The sequence below is a fragment of the Rhea americana genome, unplaced genomic scaffold (assembly GCF_003343005.1).
Source record: "Rhea americana isolate MKP2758 unplaced genomic scaffold, rheAme1 scaffold_11, whole genome shotgun sequence".
Taxonomy (NCBI): domain Eukaryota; kingdom Metazoa; phylum Chordata; class Aves; order Rheiformes; family Rheidae; genus Rhea; species Rhea americana.
Genome location: NW_028185150.1, coordinates 2,856,807 through 2,875,724, shown reverse-complemented (window position 1 = coordinate 2,875,724; position 18,918 = coordinate 2,856,807). Strand labels below are relative to the sequence as shown.

At 35.5% G+C, this 18,918-nt stretch overlaps 2 protein-coding genes across 4 annotated transcripts in view; one reads left to right on the top strand and one right to left on the bottom strand.

Annotated features, from left to right (window-relative positions):
• The window catches only part of AOPEP (aminopeptidase O (putative)), a 215,879-nt gene extending 209,614 nt beyond the window's left edge, over positions 1-6,265 (top strand). For both annotated transcript variants that reach the window (XR_014896808.1, XM_085312924.1), the window contains one exon: positions 763-6,265. The gene's annotated coding sequence lies outside the window, so the exon portion shown is untranslated. The remainder of the gene's footprint in view (positions 1-762) is intronic.
• Positions 3,678-18,918, bottom strand: part of FANCC (FA complementation group C) — a 75,365-nt gene continuing 60,124 nt past the window's right edge. For both annotated transcript variants that reach the window (XM_085313026.1, XM_085313019.1), the window contains 6 exons: positions 16,947-17,046; positions 14,072-14,147; positions 13,103-13,175; positions 9,007-9,178; positions 5,779-5,976; positions 3,678-3,821 (listed from right to left, as the gene is read on the bottom strand). In XM_085313026.1, coding sequence (XP_085169152.1) covers positions 3,678-3,821; positions 5,779-5,976; positions 9,007-9,178; positions 13,103-13,175; positions 14,072-14,147; positions 16,947-17,046 — 763 coding nt within the window. The remainder of the gene's footprint in view (positions 3,822-5,778; positions 5,977-9,006; positions 9,179-13,102; positions 13,176-14,071; positions 14,148-16,946; positions 17,047-18,918) is intronic.

Here is an 18,918-nt window from a genome sequence, read left to right as displayed (position 1 = left end):
TGGACTTAAGCAGCCCACATGTGAGTACTGCTACGAAATAAGTGCTGGGGGGGCCTCCAGCTGGTGCTAATGAAGCTATAGTGGTGTAATTCCTTCTGTTGCCCAGCAAAACAAGCTGACCGCATAACACACCCATTGCAGATGGTATGGAAAGCATAAAAACATGGATTCAAAAGCATGCTCAGTGCTGTGGTGCAGAACTCCCCATAAAACATTCCAACTTTTCAAAGGAACAGCCCAGCAAAAAGCTGAAGTTCAATGTCAGAATTTTTTGCCTTCCTATTACAAGAAAAATTATATTTTATTTACTGCAGCATGATTCATTCACACACAGTATCAGCATTTTATTCTATCATTTGACAATACACTGAAGAAATGGATTAAATCTGTTTTCTTAGTGTTCTGTTTGACATTTGCTAGTCATTTTTGCTGGACACTTAATCCTAAACTTGTATAATGCTTCAGAATTATTTTGGTTTGCATCCCCCCCCAAAAAAAAACAAAACCAAGCCAAAACATACATAACACCATAGCATGAAATCTAAATTACCTAAACTAATATTCATTCTCCCATACCCCCAGCCTGAATTTCTGTTAACATCTCTCTACACTTATAGTGCCATGAGTATGCGAAACTGATTGCAAATCACAGTAACAGCAGATTAACATGTTACTGCCAGTCAGCTAAATCACAGTAACTGATCATATACCTGTTCCTAGCACACCCCTCAAAATAAAATGTATTCTGCTTTGTATCTGCAGTGGGCTAAGATCCTGGTTGACAAAAGAACCTCAGAAGCAAAACGTGTTGGGTGGAAAGCTCACAAAATTCAAAAGGATCTGGCTTAAAAGAGTCTTAGACTGGAAAGAAGCATCATCAGCAAAGCAGCCAAAGACACTGTATTCTTGTTTAAAACAACTCCCTGAAGTAAAAATACAGACTTTGAAAAGCTCTCTATTCAGTATAATACCTGGGATCAGGGTTTATAAACTTGGAGATTGGAGGGAAGGGGAAAGCTACTTGAAGCACTGATTTCAGGGCTCGCTGGCTGATTCTGCACAAAAGCACTGCCCTGAAGGCTCCAAAGACCCCTTTCAGAAAGCGGGGATTATAGAAGAGAAGAAGCACATTAGATGGATGATGCAGAGCCAGCCTATTAAAAAAAAAAAAAAAACTTCCATTACTGAGCTCTACCAAATACATGCTATTGTCTTCCACAAGCAAACTCGCAGAAGTTTTTGCCACATCATAGTTTGTATCAATGCTGGATCATAATTCAAGCACTGTGAAAGAGCAAGGAAAAGGAAATATCGAAGATTTAAAATAACCATGCTAAACAGAGCAAAGAGAATGCAAGTGCAGATGTCTCTTTTTAAAGTTATTCATAACATCATTTTTTTTTTCTTTAAAGCATCCTAAAGCCATCAAATACTCCTCCTAATACTTAAATCATGCACACCTCTCAAGAAGCCGAACACACGAAAATGAGAATGTAGATATTCACTGTTCATTTTATTCTTTCTGCCTTTACTGCTTATTTCCTACCTGCCTGAAAGGACTTATTTAAAAGGATACTGATTCTGTTTCAGAAAGTTAGAAGCATTTTCATATACTTTGTCAGTGGTAGAAAAATGACAGCACTGCAAAAGAATGGTTACCAACCAATATCCAGCAACTGAGAATTACAGGTACCAGGTACAGATAACTACAGAAAACTGGATATCAAGTACAGATAACAATGATACCAACAGCATTGATACTTACAGGACTGACCAAACCTCTTTGCCGATTTTTTTTAAAAGTAATTACAATTATATAGTTTTAATATGGAGAGAATTTACAGAATACCACTGAATCTCACATCTAAATGGATTAGAAAGAAAAACAAAGAATGTAATTCTTCCATTGAAGAATTTTAGATTATTTGTCATCCTACCGATAGCAATCCACACATTTGTTCTTTCTGAATAAATGTCTTAGAGTTTTTGGAAAACAAAGCAACTTTTCAATTAGAAAACCGTACCTTTCAAGTATATTTCGCAAACAGAAAAACAGATTGCTTGATTTTGCTTTTGTACATGTGTGGCTTCCAACAAATGAAAAGCTGCAATAAATCACAGAATCTGTAAGGTTGGAAGGGACATCTGGAGATCATCTAGCCTAACATAGTCACCTACAGCATGTTAGGTGTACACCCAGGTGGGTTTTGAATATCTCCAGGGAAGGAGACTCCACAACCTCTCTGGCCAACTTGTTCCAGTGACATTGGCTTTCTTCCAGTCCTCAGGTACCTCTCCAGTTCTCCACAACCTTTCAAAGACAATGGAGAGCTTTTTCATTCAGAAATACATTTTTGATTCAAGAAGACAGACAACTTTCTTCACAAAAATATATTAAATATTTACTAGTTCTTCACATGCTTGGAAGCAAATATTACATGCATATTAATAAACTGACTAAGAGGACATGTAACTTCTGTAATTTGGTTTGATATGACTCACTAGGAACAAAATTGTAAGTAATTACTCAACAGCATTCCAGAAAGTATCCTTCCACTTCTTACAACCAAGGGATACATTATTTCTTTTCTCCTGCACAAAAACAAATGCTAAATTAACACAGTTTTGTGAGTTTAAGATAAATGCCTCAGATTTTACATACAATATTATTCTAAGCAGTATCTTTGTAGTGTTCCAAGAAGAACATTATTATTCTGCATGCTTATTTTTGTAGTTAAACTGAAAACAGGATCACAAAACTTCTGGAGACAAATGCTTTTTAAGGGTACAACAGTAGGGCATCAGTCCGTGTACATCATGTTCTTATCTGACAAGCTAAAGAAACAGTAAACGAGAAAACTAAACTACCTCTGGACACAAAAGCAGATGAGTTTCAACCATATGCTCTTTCTATAAAGTTTGGCTTTCAAAATAGGTATTTTCCTTAAGCTCACATTGTGCTTCATCTCGGTGAAAAAGATTTCTTAAAGGAGTAAACAATAGCATCAACCAGGGCACACTGAAGATAGGCTATTTGTGAGCAAACTTCCGCTTGCAGTATCTGTCAATGTAGATCAACAGTTTGGTATAGCATGTTGCAGAGAGCCGCACTCTAAGAACGCTATAGTACTGACAAATACTATTCACAAATCTGAGAGGATTTTTATTTTGGAAGCATTTTCAAAAAGAATCAAGGAATGCAGGAAACATTGCTGATTTCCTGAGAACATGGAGTGCATTCCCTGTGACTCATTAATTCTCACGTGGGATCACTGTTAGTCTCACAAAAGCAAAATTATGGACCAAACATTTTAGGAACAACTTAACAACCAAATAATTTGATACAATTTGCTAATAAAACCATATGTAATTTGGGGAAAAGACCTTGATCCACAAGTAGCTAAGCAACAAGGAGGTAAACTGTAAACATAGGTTTCTTGTTAAAAAAAAGAAAAAGAGGAAAAAAAGGGTTAAGGACAAAGTTTTCAACCATCTTGAATATTCTAATAGGTTAACATTTCAAAAAAAAAGCAGTATTTTCAAATATATTTGTGAGGAGAGGTAAGGGTTATCCTTAAATAATATAGATTTTTTTATATACTTTTATAACTAGCAGTACAAGTTGGTCATGAAAGACTGCCTCATGTCTAAAGACCTGATTCACTGGCTTGATAAATCTAAATTTTCAATGTTAATTTTTGAAGAAGATCATTCACCAGCTTCACAATCCTTTGGTTTCTTTCTTCTTTACGGTTAATTCTGTATGCAGTACGGATGAGGAGGCTACAAACTTCCTTGCTTGCATCACTTGTTCCAGTAATCTGAAGGAAAACAGGCAAGAAGGAAAATGATTTAATTATGTTGTTAAATGCAAACTCTGATTCTGTACTGAAGTACTAATTATTTTATATGGATATTAGCAATCAAACCACAGAAGCCCACAGACTTGTCTCTCACCACTGAAAACATATTTGGTGCTCTGATATCTCATAACAGTCGAGTTCAAGCATAAAATTATGCCTTCTACCCAAGTAGTTTTTTTTAAACGTATCTTGAAGAAACTGAGCACCTTTGAGATCTCTAATGTCTCAAATTTAGCTGAAAGACATCAAGAGGTTCAAAAGCTTTTAAAGGAAACATTAACAGACAGACAGTGAAATATACAGAAATCAACTCCTTAGAAATCAACTGAAAAACTGTTAAGGTCTTGCTGGGTTTTAGGGAGCCAAATGAAAAAAAACTTCTATAAACTCTTCAGAAGTAAAAATATCCTCCTCCACAAGAAAGGTGGAGAAGCCCCAGGCTTCTCCTAGGAAAAGACTATAAGGTACCACTTTTGCAGATCAGGAGTGGCTTTCTTTCATGTATCTGTTAATCTTATTTTACTGTGCTAACCAAAACCACTGCCATGCATCCCAATTCCACTACCTTTCAAATACTGCCTTCATGCCCTCAAATTACACTGGAGATCCTAGCTACATATTAAAGCTTCCAGAGATACATTCAAAATAAAATAGACTGACATACTGTGTCTGACACCAGCTCATGACCTGCTTGTAACTGGGGAACACTCCAACAGATTTAAAATCCATTTATGCTGCATTCTACAAAGAAAAAAGAATTTCCCTCCAGTCTTCCTTAACACGTGACAGCAGCAGATTAGTATAATACAGCATAGCTGCTTGCTATGTCATATTCCTCAAAAGAGAAATATTAGCAACAGTAGATTTGGAAAAATACAAACAAAAAAACTAATTTAAAAATATTACATTCTTACACTTAGAAGGAAGTAACCATTTCTGAACTTAAATCTGAGATGCTTGAAATATCGTAGCCCTTCTTACATACAGAAATGCTGTTTGTTTATCAGCTAGAAGGAATAACAACCAAAATATTTTTTCAGTTTCCTGTGTCATAGAACCAGACTTCAAATATGTGCCATATACCCTACACAGAATAGAAGAAATGTAGATCACTACTATTGAAAGGAAGAACTTCTGAGGTGCTAAAACCATACTGTGGCCCTGAAGTTGCTTCCATGGGATACTTGAACTTCTTAAAAAAATTTTTTTTACAACTAAATAGGAAGAAATTTCTAATCTCATACTCACATAGCACCATTCTTCTTGAGAGATAAAAACATTTCACTGCTTGTGCCAAAATATCTGAAGGCTCTCATCAAAAATAGTAAGATATTGTAGCACACACACAACCTTTTACTCTTCTGCTCTTCAGCTTTTTTTACCCCAAAAGTGACATTCTCTCAGGTCCTCATTATTTTTTCTCTCAATTATTACACCAATTTCTCCTCTGGCTTCCTAAAGCTCCAAACATCAGCCTCTTCAGTGCTAATGCTTATTAACTATCTGTTTACATAATGGAAAATGGAAAGAGGACAACTGGATTACCTCTGCAGTTGCTGGATAATTAAGGGAGGGATTGATAACAGGGGAAAGCCAGATGTTTGCACACAGTATCAATGCCAAGTGCAAATGAACTGCAGGTATCTCTTAACTGCAAGTGACTAGTCAGAGTATTTTTGTATCTCTGTAGTCAAGACAGCAATCTTTTCAGTTGGATCCTTGAAAGCAGTGTCAAGAAGGAAAATACTTTGATTGTACCTACAACTGAGATGTAGCAGGTTCAATACAGTTGCTGTACTTACAATCATCTTTAATTCTCTGTTAAGTGTTTCCTTTCTTAAGAGGCAGGAACTTAAATACAGAATTCTAAGGAAAAGGTATTTGACTTAAACTGAAAGAAAGAAGTAACACTTACATGGGAAATAAATTCCTGGGCAATCATATGTCCACCAGAAGAAAAAAGTAAAAAGTTGATGAGAAGATGTGTTGTAAGATGCTGAATACAACTTTGCTTTATATCTATTTTGTGTATAGCAGCCTGCAGATCTTTGACAGAGAATACTGTACAATTGAAGAGGATTATGAGTTGATTGTAGATTTCTCGAGCTTCTACCTGTAGGGAAAAATTTCAAAGGATATAGGATCAGAGAAGAGTAAAAGTGATGTATGTAGCGTTTTTCCTTTGAAATGATTCACTAAAAGGAAACTGAATCCTTGGCAAAAACTACTCAAACATGAAAAGAGCCTGAATTTAAGCAGCAGGGAGAACAGGGAAGGAAGGGCAGTACACGTTTCTTTTGCAGTGATTCACACACACATAAGCGGACAGAATGGGTTTTTTAACTTTCTTTGGTCTTGCAAACTAAGCAGACAGGGCAACAAGCCAGGATTTGACCTTTTTTTTTTTAATAATAAAAGGAAATGGAGAAAATCCCTCAGCAGAACATAGTCATATTTTTGCATTGTGGGAAAAAGAACAGAGGCTCCTCAAGGACTCACTTCAATATTGCTGCTACAAATCAATTAAATCTCCATGCAATCTGACCTCAGCTGATAAAATGCTCTGATAAAAATGCAGTTTTTTCCTTTTTCCTGTGTTGTTTGCAACTTATGTTTTTACCTTTTGAGTTAGCCAATACAAACTCTTTTTTTTTAAGGAGTAGAAAACAGAAGATTTTGGCATCTGCACAATAGAAAAAGAACTATAAGCAACTACAGCAAAAAAAATCCTAACAATAATTCTGTTCACTATATTAAAAATAAATTAAATAAACTGTTTTTTTTAAAAAGAAACATCAGTAATTGCAAGAACAATGGAAAAATATACCACTGCCAACCCAAAGGAAAAGGACATCACGTTTATCAGCTAGGTTCATTAGGGCAACTTCTTTACTCTTTTATCTGGCCTTGCTTTTCTCATCCCTTCTTCATTATCATTTCCATATGAAATAATCTGGAAAAGCTGCTATTCTAGAAGTGAATTTTGTCCAAAATGACATATAAGTTAGCAAATGATACCAGAACCTAAAGTTCTGTGTCTGTAACTGGAATTCCTCAATATCTTTTATCCCTGTAGGCATCCCCTTCTCAGGGTGCCTCCATCCCATGTGCCAGCAATGGGAGATCTTTGGCTAGCAGGACCTATTCCACAGACTCACATGCCCTAAAACACTCACTCCTAATGCTAAAGTTATCACAACCAAACTCCAACCTTTTTACTTTAACATTTCAGGATCTGAACGTATGAAAAAACTCAAATAGATGAACAAAAGAGTGAGAAGTAGAATATGCAGATAGGCCTGCACATCTGAGTGAACTGTAGTATACAGAAGTAGTAGCCTTTCTCTTCTTTGAATTATTTTAGCCTCGAGTATTTCACTCTTGCTCATATCTAAACTGCTACCTAAAACAAGTGACATAAACTTGAAATCTTAAGTCATAAGTATACACCTTCCCAAATGAAAATACACTGGGTGAAGACTCCCCTTGAGCTTGGTCTCTGCCAGAAGTTTCCATCCCATCTTCCTGCCTCTGTTTACAGCTAAACTGGAGATCACTAGCTCAGAAGTGGTAATCCTTAAGCAATGAAAGGTGCAACAGGTGGGAAGAGAACTTGACAGGGCTCCTAGCTACACAGCCTACATGCCCATATCCTCCACTGAAAGCTAACCTGCCAAAGGACATTTTCTTGACAACTTCATCAAGCATAGCACAAAGTTAAGAATATGGCTAACTAAAAGGCAGAAACTTAGCTCAACTGTGGGAATTCTTTTCAAGTAGCCTGACCGGTAGAAAAACAAATGTTTTTCACTGTAAATAACTCTAAATAAAAGAATCATACTCAACTGAAATATCAGACCTCTGGGAATAGATGAGTAATTGTGTGGGCCCTCAATGGAAAAGCTTTTCTCTCATGTTTGTCATGCATTATTACTGAGAATAACCTGCTGATAAATAACACAGGAGAAACACGGGCAGATGACTAGATTTGGGAGAATGTGATCTCATTTGAGATGGAACAATGCTTCATATATATGGCTTTCAACAGCTACAGTCTTCTGGTTTCATTTGCTCGTGTTTATTGCTTTGGTCTTGCCTTCTTCCCCAAGACTGTATGTTAAAACTCTAGTTTCTTCATCCCACTGTAGCTCTAGCCTAACCTTTCCCAGCTAACACTGGACGCATACACATACAAAATTTCTCCATTCTAGAGGAATATGAGAACTTCAAGAGAAAAAAAATAAAAAGTGATTGGAATAGGAGCTTGCATTCACACTGTGAAATTTTAGGGAGTGGCGGGAGCAATGGAAAGAAAGGAAATACTGCAAAACACTGTAATATGCAGAGTATTAGATGTAAAATGAAAGCACGATGTTTTACTAGTATAGTATATCAAGCTACATTATTAAAGCAAAAAGTATTGGGTTTAAAATTAAGGAAAACTAGAAATATTGCAGCCAGATTTTGAATTTGAGCTTTGGAGAACAGGTTCCCCAGGCTAGTTTTAAATTGCATAATAAGTCTCAATTAAAGATTTTCATGCTTATGTATGTATATACAGACACACGTACCTCTACATGCAACAGGAAGTATGGTTAGAACATTGCTGCATTCCATTAGAAACTTTACACACGGGAACTTAATGTGCTTGTTAAAACCTCTTACAAGCCTCTTATATGCCAAAAATTCAGTGATGAGAGATGCGAGAAAAATCAGAAAGATGGATATTGTTGGGATTCAGTGCTGCTTCTACTGCTGCTTTTATGATTTCCTCTTGCAAGTATTTCTTTCTCGGAGGATGTCATAACACAGGAGTGTTGAATTCTTCCACACAGATTTCAAAAATACAGTTCTACATTAGCTTAATTTCTGATTAGAAGCAGCTGAGTTATTAAAAAAGAAGTCTATACAGTATCTTCCCCCCCCCCCAAAAAAAAAGAAGAAAAAAATAAGATTTCTATTTTCACCAGCAAGAAAATCTGTAAAAATTATGCTTGAACTACTTCACTGAAGCACAATTCCCATGAGACCCTGCGAAACCACTACCTCCAACAATACCTCCAATACCTCTTTTTGGTTATATAACAATGAGATATAAGCAGACTGCCTGCTTACTCCTGATCACTATTGCTACACTACCCACCATTGTTTGAGTCCTTTGCTGATTTTCATTCTGAGGACTGTAGTAAAATGCCAGCAGCCACAGCAAGGTATCTGGTTCTACGGAGGCTTTCAGTAACTGTTCTGCTGCAATATCCAGCCATTCTCCAAAACGAGCAATCAAAAACCAGATTTCAAAAAGGTCAGCAGAAGATCTGGAAAAAAAAGACACTTAAGTAATTTCTTGTTACTAAAAATAAAAAATTATTAAAAAGTTATAAAAAAATTAAATGTCTTAAGTTAATTACAAAGGATGGTGGCATTAAATATATTGTTTAACTCTTCCTCAGCAGATGCTCCCTCATCTGTTAAGCAGGCACTCATGTATTATTTGCAGTAAAGACCAAGAAAACATACACCAATGTTGTTAAAAAGTTAACTTTGTTCAACAAAGAATCTACACCAGTGTTTTCCAATAAATAGCAGTGACAAAATATTTTGTATTAAAATATACATTTTAAATTTTACAATTTACACTTTCCAGTTTAAGTATTTTTTTGGAACTTCATCCTATCTTTAAAACCATTTTAACAAACTATTGGCTTATATTGCTTTGAGCTTTCTTTTCAGTTTAAGAGCATGTATTTTCGGTAATTCAGGAGGAGGTACCTTGAAGTGGACTAAATGTACCTTAAGGATATTCATCTCCTGACTTTTAAAATTCTGATCCTCTTAACTGAAATTCCAAATTTTCATTAATTAAAACTACAATTTCCGTTACTGCAGGAAGAAAAAAAAAAAGGTCAGAAAAGATTACAGCTCATCTCTGAACTCCTTTTTATATACTCATCTGAAACTAAGACAGATTATTTTCACCGTAGCTGATTCCACTAAAGACATAAGAGAAATATGAGGAGATCCAAAGTAATGATATGCCTCCCATGAGCAAAAAGAGAAACAGATTGCTTTTGGAAGGAAGGAAGCAAGCAAGGAGACAAAGAACAAAGAATGACAACTAGTAAGTTGTTAGGTTGAAAAACTGGAGATTTTTCTTCTGTTTTGGTCCCAAAGATTCCAAGAGCGAAGGAGTCCCCTTCCCAGGGAACTCCAAGAGATTTTAGAAATTTCAGGAGTTGAAGTTGTCTCACACCAGCACTTCATCTGGACAATGTGACAATATGCCAGTTGGAATAAACTGTTTTCTTTATCTTTGAGATTTTCTGAGGAGATGGGAGGGCCTGCTTTTACAGCTGAAGGTATGATGATTGCAGATAATATTCTATGCCTAGGATATTCTGTTCAGACCTATATCTTCTATAGGTACCCCAAAATTACTAATATTGTAAATCATAATGTCTACATGCCACACTATCCTGAGGTCTCAAAATCCTATTCCTAGGACACAAGTCCACATTAATATTTTTGGACAAGCATGGTCATTGACAGTGTGGTTAATGACATCAGACATAAGAGTTTGGCATAGGATGGGCTGGAAAACGCAGTACTGATGTGACTGCTATTTAAGTCACTGTTGTTGACATCACAGGTTTAGCACGAGTAGCAGCACATTTCTAATTCCAGGGAACATTAAAAACCTTTGAAAAACCATACAAATGTGGTAGTAATCTAGGACAACAGGCTTCCCTACAGCAAAATAATCTACTTACTTATCTAACCATAATTCAATGTCATGACAACTTAAGTGACAGGCAAGGTCTGAAATCCAGAGATTTACAATCACACAAGAAATTTAATTAAAAGCTAAGTACTAAGAATTGATAGCTTTACTAACAGTAAGATAGATAGTATTCACAATTGAAAGTGTTAATAGTTCAAAGGGCAATACACACTCCTTAAACTTGAAGTGTAACAGTGACTTGAACACATACTCAGCAGAACAGAATTGTATTTTTGCCTGGAGAGTCAAGGCACCATTGCACTTACAACTCACCATAACTATCCGGAACGAGTCCCTGGTTTGGAGTCACATACCATCCACCTCTGCCCCCCTCACAGTCTCTGCTCACTCTTTAATGGCAGCTACATCAGCTGCTTTGCCACTATTATCAAAAGAGGTCTTTCAGTTTTTCTGGGACTCTTTTTTTCCCTTCGTAAAGTTACCTCATTTGATTTCTATTTTATAATGCCATGTTATATTTCCTGTTTATTCACATAACTAGACGTAATTATAAAAAATGGTAGGGGGCAACATTTGTACTAGCAATGCACAGACAGCACTCTTCTGTAAGACTTACAAGTATAAAAAAGAACACATGCAAAAAAAAAGCTGTATAAACATAAAGCACTCATTATAAAATGAGACAAGAGGATATGCTGTACTGGAGTAATTTTTTGCTCCTCTGCTAATCTTATTAGGTAGAAAGGATACAGAATTAGGAATAAATCAAATGAAATACAGTTCCTCATGGATATTAGTTTTTTAAAAACTTACGCAAGATCCATTTTCTTTGTAACAGAGAGGGATTTGAGAGGAAATATAATTGCTGCATGAATTGTAAAGGAAATAAGAGGAAATTCTGGCAAGTACAGTACTATTCAAACTGGTGTACTATCAAGGCCAAGGGTGGGGGAAGTAATACAAGCCAAGAAAGGCCTTAGCAACAAAAGGAGAACGGACATTCTTGTATTACTATAACACATTATGATGGATTATGTTTGTTCTATTTGTTTGTTCTATGTTTAAGTTATAGCTCTTTAAGAAGCCACGGTCAGCTACTGGTCACACTTAAAGAGAGAAAGCATTTGAAAGACTCCAGAGTACAACAGGCAAGGTATAGTGCCAAACTGCAGCTCAAATAGAAAGTGAGAAGCAGGTAGCAGACAGCCAGGCCTCAGAGGGAACTGCAAAACTTTCTTCTACCACTCAAGAAAGTCCCTCTGTGAGTTAGCTGAAACTAAGTGTGGACACAAGGACCTGACTTCCAGGATGTCATGAAAAAAGTGGCAGTTCAAAGTTTTGTTTTGTGAATCTATCTGATCTGGCCACTCTGTATTTCCATTTAAACTATTTAAATCAAAATGAAATTGGCTTTTCTGAGTTTAAAAGCTGTTCAATATTCTTTGGAGAGTTCATTCTTGGAGCATGTCTAAGCAGATCTCTATCAAAGCTCTAGCCAACTCAGGGACTCATCATATACCTGGTAAGAAAGAATTACAGTGCAGCAAGAGATAGAGATGTATCTTTTTTCATTCTTTTCATATATTTCTACAACATCTATCACCAAATTAGAATTTTTGCAGACAGACACTACCATTCCTATAGCAACTCTTTAGACAAAAGAAGTTTAGGGCAAAAGGTCAGAAAGACGGGGTGTCACCTCAAAGGGCAATATAACAAACTCTGAAATAGCCTAACCATTGCATCTTGATGAAAAGTCAAGAGATTTGATGTTTGGATATTTTCACAAACCTGCAGAAGTCAATCCCATCTGCTTTATAAACGATCCTGCTCCGTACAGGCTTTTTCCAATATTAGCTGCTTTTCTGGTGGGGAGAGTTCTCGTGTTATGCCAAAGAAATTGAGAAATGCCAGACTACGTCTCCAACCAGTATTCTCAAAGGTAACTTGCCTTCCTCCAGCCCACAGTTTGGGCTCAGTATTTCTCATATAATAAACCTTCCTGTACGTCCCCTCACAGTGCTTCTTCAGGACTCTGCTTCTGCTACTTTAAGATGACTCTTCGTAAGTGTACACAGTGGCTCTGTATCCTGAAGACAAGGAATGAGCAAGGGTTTTCACTGGCTTGAGACCATTGGACCCTCTCTGGACACAGCAATGATTTTGAGTAATTCAGGCTAAACAGGATAAGAAATTGAATTCAGAAAATTTTCAGGAGTAAATGGGAGAGCAGGCAAGTAAGCATTTCTTTGATACAGTTCAGCTGTTTGCTGAAATGAAAGGAACTACAAAACTATCTTTTCTGAGAGGCTTATTGGTCAGGTCTACATGGGCTACAAAGTTCAGTTTTATAGTTAATCTAAGTCCTAACCTTTAAAAGAAGGCTGAATTTAGAGAATAATAACCAAATTACACTTGAAGAAATGTGGCCAGTGAAGACTGCAAAGTATGTGACTTTCCACAAAATAACAGATGCAAGAAAAAAAGAAATATTGCTTACCTAATGCTTTCATCTTCTACTAATGTTTTGAGCATTTCTGAAATGTGTTTCAAGTGCTGAGAGCAATGCATAGCTGGCAATTAGGGAAGAAGGGAGAATAAAAAAAAAATCAGGAAAAATGACTGTTCATTTTTTCAAGTGCAAAGGTTCAGCTAGAGCAGAACTAAAACAATAAAATCAATCATATTAAACTAGTATTAAAATTTGTATAACATGAATTCATTTTCCCAAAGCATTTAAATTTCATTTTTAAATTTCCCAATTTTCAACCATAACTGTTACTGTGTTTTCTTAGAACAATTCAGTGACAATGGCAAGTAAGGAGGTACAGCTAGGTATACTCTTCAAATTCAGCTGATGTAGCCTTGTACAAATTCTACCTCAGTATTAGCCCGTAACCAGTAGAAAAAAATTCCCAGAAACTCTTATACTGAGCAGAGGTTGGTGCTCATGAAAAACTGTACTACTTTAAGTAAGTTTCTTGACCTGAAAAAGTTAATTTTACAATCTAAAAGCCCAGATGAATTCACGCTTGCAGAGTCACACAGCAAGGTAACACACTGATGCTTGTAATACATCTACCAAAATGTTCATAATGACAATTATATGCAAATATTGCAAGATAAGAATATTCAGTATCTTTACAGATTCTCAGTAACTTGTCTTAATTCCTAGCATCACTACTTTCATACTAAAATCAGTGCACTCCTCCCCTGTTATCCAGCTTGGGTTTAGTTTTCTTTAAGTTATATCTGTATTATACTTATGTAAGAATTAGGTGTGCCTATAAAAGATACATTAAAAGAATGTTATAAAAGTTGCAAAGTTAAAACACCCAATTTACGGAAATGTCAAAATTTAAGTTGCAGGCCAAATCTTGTCTTAGGCCCTTTTAAAGTTATTTTAAAACTTTAAAATAACTTTTTATTATGCAGGTTAATACCGTAAACATTTCATGAAGAAACTTACCGAAAGGTTGTCTGAGTAAAGCTATTACAAGAGGCTGGTAATGGTCAGAGAAGTAGGCTTTCAGCGGAAACTTATGCTAAAATACAAGATTGTCATTTTAAGAACTTTCCAGACAGTTTTCAGGAATAAACCCACAGCTAACATTTCATTTAGATTTGGGAAAATACATGTGTGTCTTATAAAGAAATAGAATGATGCATCCTCATTATTTTTCTCCTCTATAAATAATAGTTAATTGAAGCTACACTACACTAATATATACAGTATCCTGAAATACTCAGTGCATCATTGGTATTAGAAGACTACTTGTCAAGTGAAATTAGTATAATTAAAAATTAATAATCCTTATACTAAAGTACGCATGTAACCAATTAGCTTGCACTAAAAATCCCAATGAAAACAGAGCCCTTGATACAGTTAGTAGCTGAGACAAAATAAAAATTACACACGAAAACAGTATTGAAAGTTAAATGAAAACTGTTTTTCAACATACAATTTAAGCAAAGCAAAAATATTTGCTACCTACCATACAAGCACTATTTTTAGGTAGTTCATTTCTTACATAAACCATCACAAACTACAAAACAAGGTACTAACAGATCAAACGAGTTTGGATTGGCTGGATATAACAACTGACATAATAATACCATGTTTCTCACATAACAGTAAACATGAAATAAAAGTGAAAAAGCAATTTAAAATATTTATCCATCTATTTAAAATAAATACTTAATTTTCAGATGAAAACAGCTAAAGATCATGAAATGACCATGGGAAAGCACCTTTGGAGGAAATCATATCAAGTAAATTTAAACATAAAAGTAAATACAAGCTTTAAGTTTACAAACTCAAAACTAACATGACCCAAATATTCTTAAGTCAGCTCTCATTATCATCACAAATCATCCCAACAGTAGTCACAATACATCCATTCTTAAATTTCTTTTTTGGTCACTACCCAAATTGCCTTTTTTCTTATACTTTATGTTCCCTTTATGCCTTTTTCTGTCTCTCAAAACACAGAAGAGCAAGTCTACGCCTAAAATCCGCACCACTTTTTCTTCAAATTGTCCATTTTTTCCCCACATTTCCTTGTTCTTGCTAAACAGTTTGCAAAGTTATTAAAAAAGACAGTTCTATTGACAGCTACCACAGTAGCACAGGGAATCATTCTCCTCCTACTCCACCTTGCCTACCCGTGAAGCTGCCAGACATGACCTGGCTCCTTGAACAAATTTTTGGACACACATGTTTGCSTAGTCTTTTTTAAATTAACTGTATTATACATTCCTAAGGTCTCAGATGACCCAGACAGATCCTTCCTCATCCCTTGTTGTTAAGTGGTTTTACCCTTCTTATGTGAAATGTTAATGGGGCAAATAATATCCTGTTAATTGTATCCAGATACGATAAAGAGGGGTACTTTATGAATACATATAATATTCGTATGACAAAACAAATACGATAAACTGATTTAAACAAAGTTTACGAAGTCTTAGTTAACATTATAAACAATAAAACAAGGGATTTTAAATTCTAATATTTAAGATACTACATTAATTACAGCCCCACGAATCAAATTGTGTATAAATTGAATATTAATAATACATTAAGTTGGAAACCTACTTAATATTTAAAATCAACTTCAAAAAAAAAGTGGGCAATAGTCCATATCACAATGTTATCAGATTAAGGACTGTCACCCTAAAGCAAATTCATTGCCTGCACAACCTAAGGTGTCTGAAGGGTGTGGCATATTTACTTGTTTTTTCCACCCAGTCGCCCCCACATCTCTAGGGCTACACAATGTGCTGCTGCCACGCGACCAGGGTGGCATAAAATCTACATGCACAGCACCTATATATTACATAAGACAGCTGCAGTTTAATCCTTAATTCATATTGCCTGAAGCTTGAAGACAGATTCAATCACAATGCCAATTAAAAGCAAATACTTCACAAGTTCCAAGATGAAGATCCAAACCTTTCTTAACTAACGTATTCCAAAAAGATGTAGAAATCAAAGGAATTGGAAATTTTTCAATTTTTAAAAGTGAAAACTATTAGAAGTAGAATGTCTCCAAAACTTTTGTCACGCAGTAAAACATAAAATAAAAACAAAATAAATTAATAATAAAAATAAAAATGGTAAGAACATCAAATGACAGTGAATTTGGAGTGCTGAAAAGAAGTATGTACCCTATAAACAGAACGACGACCTTTTCAAATTTCTAACTGAAATTTAAAAATGAGAAACTGACCTCTTCTTGGTTAAAGTAATACACAACAAAAGTAATTCTACTTAATTCAATAAGAGTAGTATAAAAACTTGTGCAAGAGAAGAGTTCCTGAGCTGGGAGATGCGAAGCTTTTGACTGAAGAAATATCTCTGAAAGGCCACTGCTGAAGGTTAAAAATAGTATGTATGTATAAAAGCAGTATGTATTCCGGGTCTTTGACCTTTTGGACAGAATGACTAAAAAAACAACTGCTTCACATCCTACTTATGATTCTTTGGAAGAAGAGGGGGAGGAAAAGGGGGAGTTAGCCCTTCCATTTCATTTATTAGCAAGATCCTTGCCACTGCAGAACAAAAACTTATTAAAAAAATTTTAAAAATCAATGGCCCCTGTGCAAATAAGAGTCTAGACTGGAAGATTACTCCAGGTAGATTACTCTTACATATTGATTTTGCACTGCATTTTTATTCACAGGTGAAAATGTCTTAACTGAGCTATTATTTAGCTCATTATATTCAGTCACCATTCTTAAGAGTAAAAAAGTTTTTTTCCTTGAAAATTTCACCTTTTCATTCAAAAAAAAAAAAAAAAAAAAAGAAAGAAAGAAAGAAAGCCATTAAACAGATCTCAACTAACCTGCTTGTGATCGTTCTGGTGAGCCTGAATGAAGAGCTGTGTAAACACCTGTATTACCGTCATAACTTCTGGAGCGCCATCAGTTTCCAGTAGTGCATTCCTGAGCATTAAAAATTTAGATTATAACAGACTATTATATCAGATTATTAGTATGCCAATCACATCACTGTTAATTGAAAGAAGGAGGGAAAAAAGTACATTCTTTCTACACTACAGCCTCAAGCTATGTCTGAACTCATCAGGCTATTATGCCAGCATGAAAATTGGCAGAACTTTTAACTTTGCGGGCATTTTTTAAAGAAAACATATGTTAACTATACAAATAAACTATATGAACTATGTATATACAATATACACACACATATAAAGAATTTCCCCTAGCTAGAGGGGAAAGAAAAGAAAGTAAAATTAAAAAACAAGACTACCACAACATTTATTTTCAGCATCTGAATAGTCTTACTGGGTTCAACACATACTATTCACAGCTTAAAATTAGGCATGCTCTCATGCTTTGCTGGTCTGTGTCCCACAGGCCATCTTAAATTAGAAAAAAATTACAATCTCCTGGGATATGGTACATGGAGCAAAAGAAACATAGTTTGACTATGACTGTTAAGTATTGCACTCCTACTGAAGCAAGGGAAATAAGAAGAAAAAGAGATACACATTTAAAATAGAAAAACAAGATGATTGAACTTAAATAATACAGCTGGCATTCAGACTCTGACTCATCAGTGATTGTTAAGCAATGAGTCAGAAGCACAAACAAATGAATATATACTAAAGACATACTCCAAATCAGCAGTTGCTGCAGATGTAATTAAAGACAAATGCACTTCCAAGTGCTTTCTCTGGTGAAATCATAAAAATCTATTCTGGAGATTTTATATGTCAGGAAGGTGAAAATCTTAACCGGCCTTCCATATGGTGTAATGATTCCCTAAGCAAATGCAGCAGGAAAAGACAAGGGCAGCAGAGAGTAATTTTCCTTACAGTTTTGGAAAGACATGTAATGTTAAGGGAAAAAGAGTTCAGACTAAGCTGCCTCTGAGATATCATAGTGTTTGTTATTAAGGATTTACTTATCTCTTTCCATAATGAGCTGCAAGATGGGAACAAATAACACATTACTGTAATTCTGAAGTTTCACAACACTGGAGGAAAATACAATCTCAAATATAAACACTGAACTATTACATAAAATTCACAGATTCTAGAATTCTGTATATCCATGCACAAAAATAAATAAGCTTCTACTTGAAAAAAAGAAAGTTTATACTTCTGAGATGAAACAGCCTAGCACAATCAAGCTCATCAAGAAAAATACAGAGTAGGAAAACTATTCCTGAAAGAGACCTAAGTTTTTGATGTATGCTTCTAGCAAAGTACTGCCTCCCAAAACATAACTGAAATGTTCGTGTAGAATGCAGGTTTAGAAAGCAATAAAGTAAAGGTTCTACTTCTGCATCAGCTCTCTGAAATCTCCCATGAGACTAAGTAAAGAATAGTGTGTTAATTTCTGGGCAGCACTTGAAAAAATTTGGAAATATGTCAGAGAAGTACAACAACAATGAACACAAAGCTGCAGAAACAATTGATCTGCAAAAAACAGGCGGACATGTACAACTTCATTTAATACTATGAGGATCAGAAATACAGTATTTTTAAAACAAATTAACTGCTTAATACCAAGAATGTAAAGGAATTACTTGATGCAATTCATGAGCATACAAAATAGATACAATGGAAAGCAAGCAAGGGAGCAGTCTTAAGACTTGTCAGCTGAAAAACGGAAAAACATGTTGAATCTCTAAAATCACACAATAGGTAAGGTTGAAAGGGACCTCTGGAGATCATCTAGTACAAGCCGCCCTAACCCCCCCCAGCGAAAGCAGGGTCACCTACAGGTGCATCCAGGCAGGCTTTGAGGATCTCCAGAGAAGGAGACTCCACAACCTCTCTGGGCAACTTG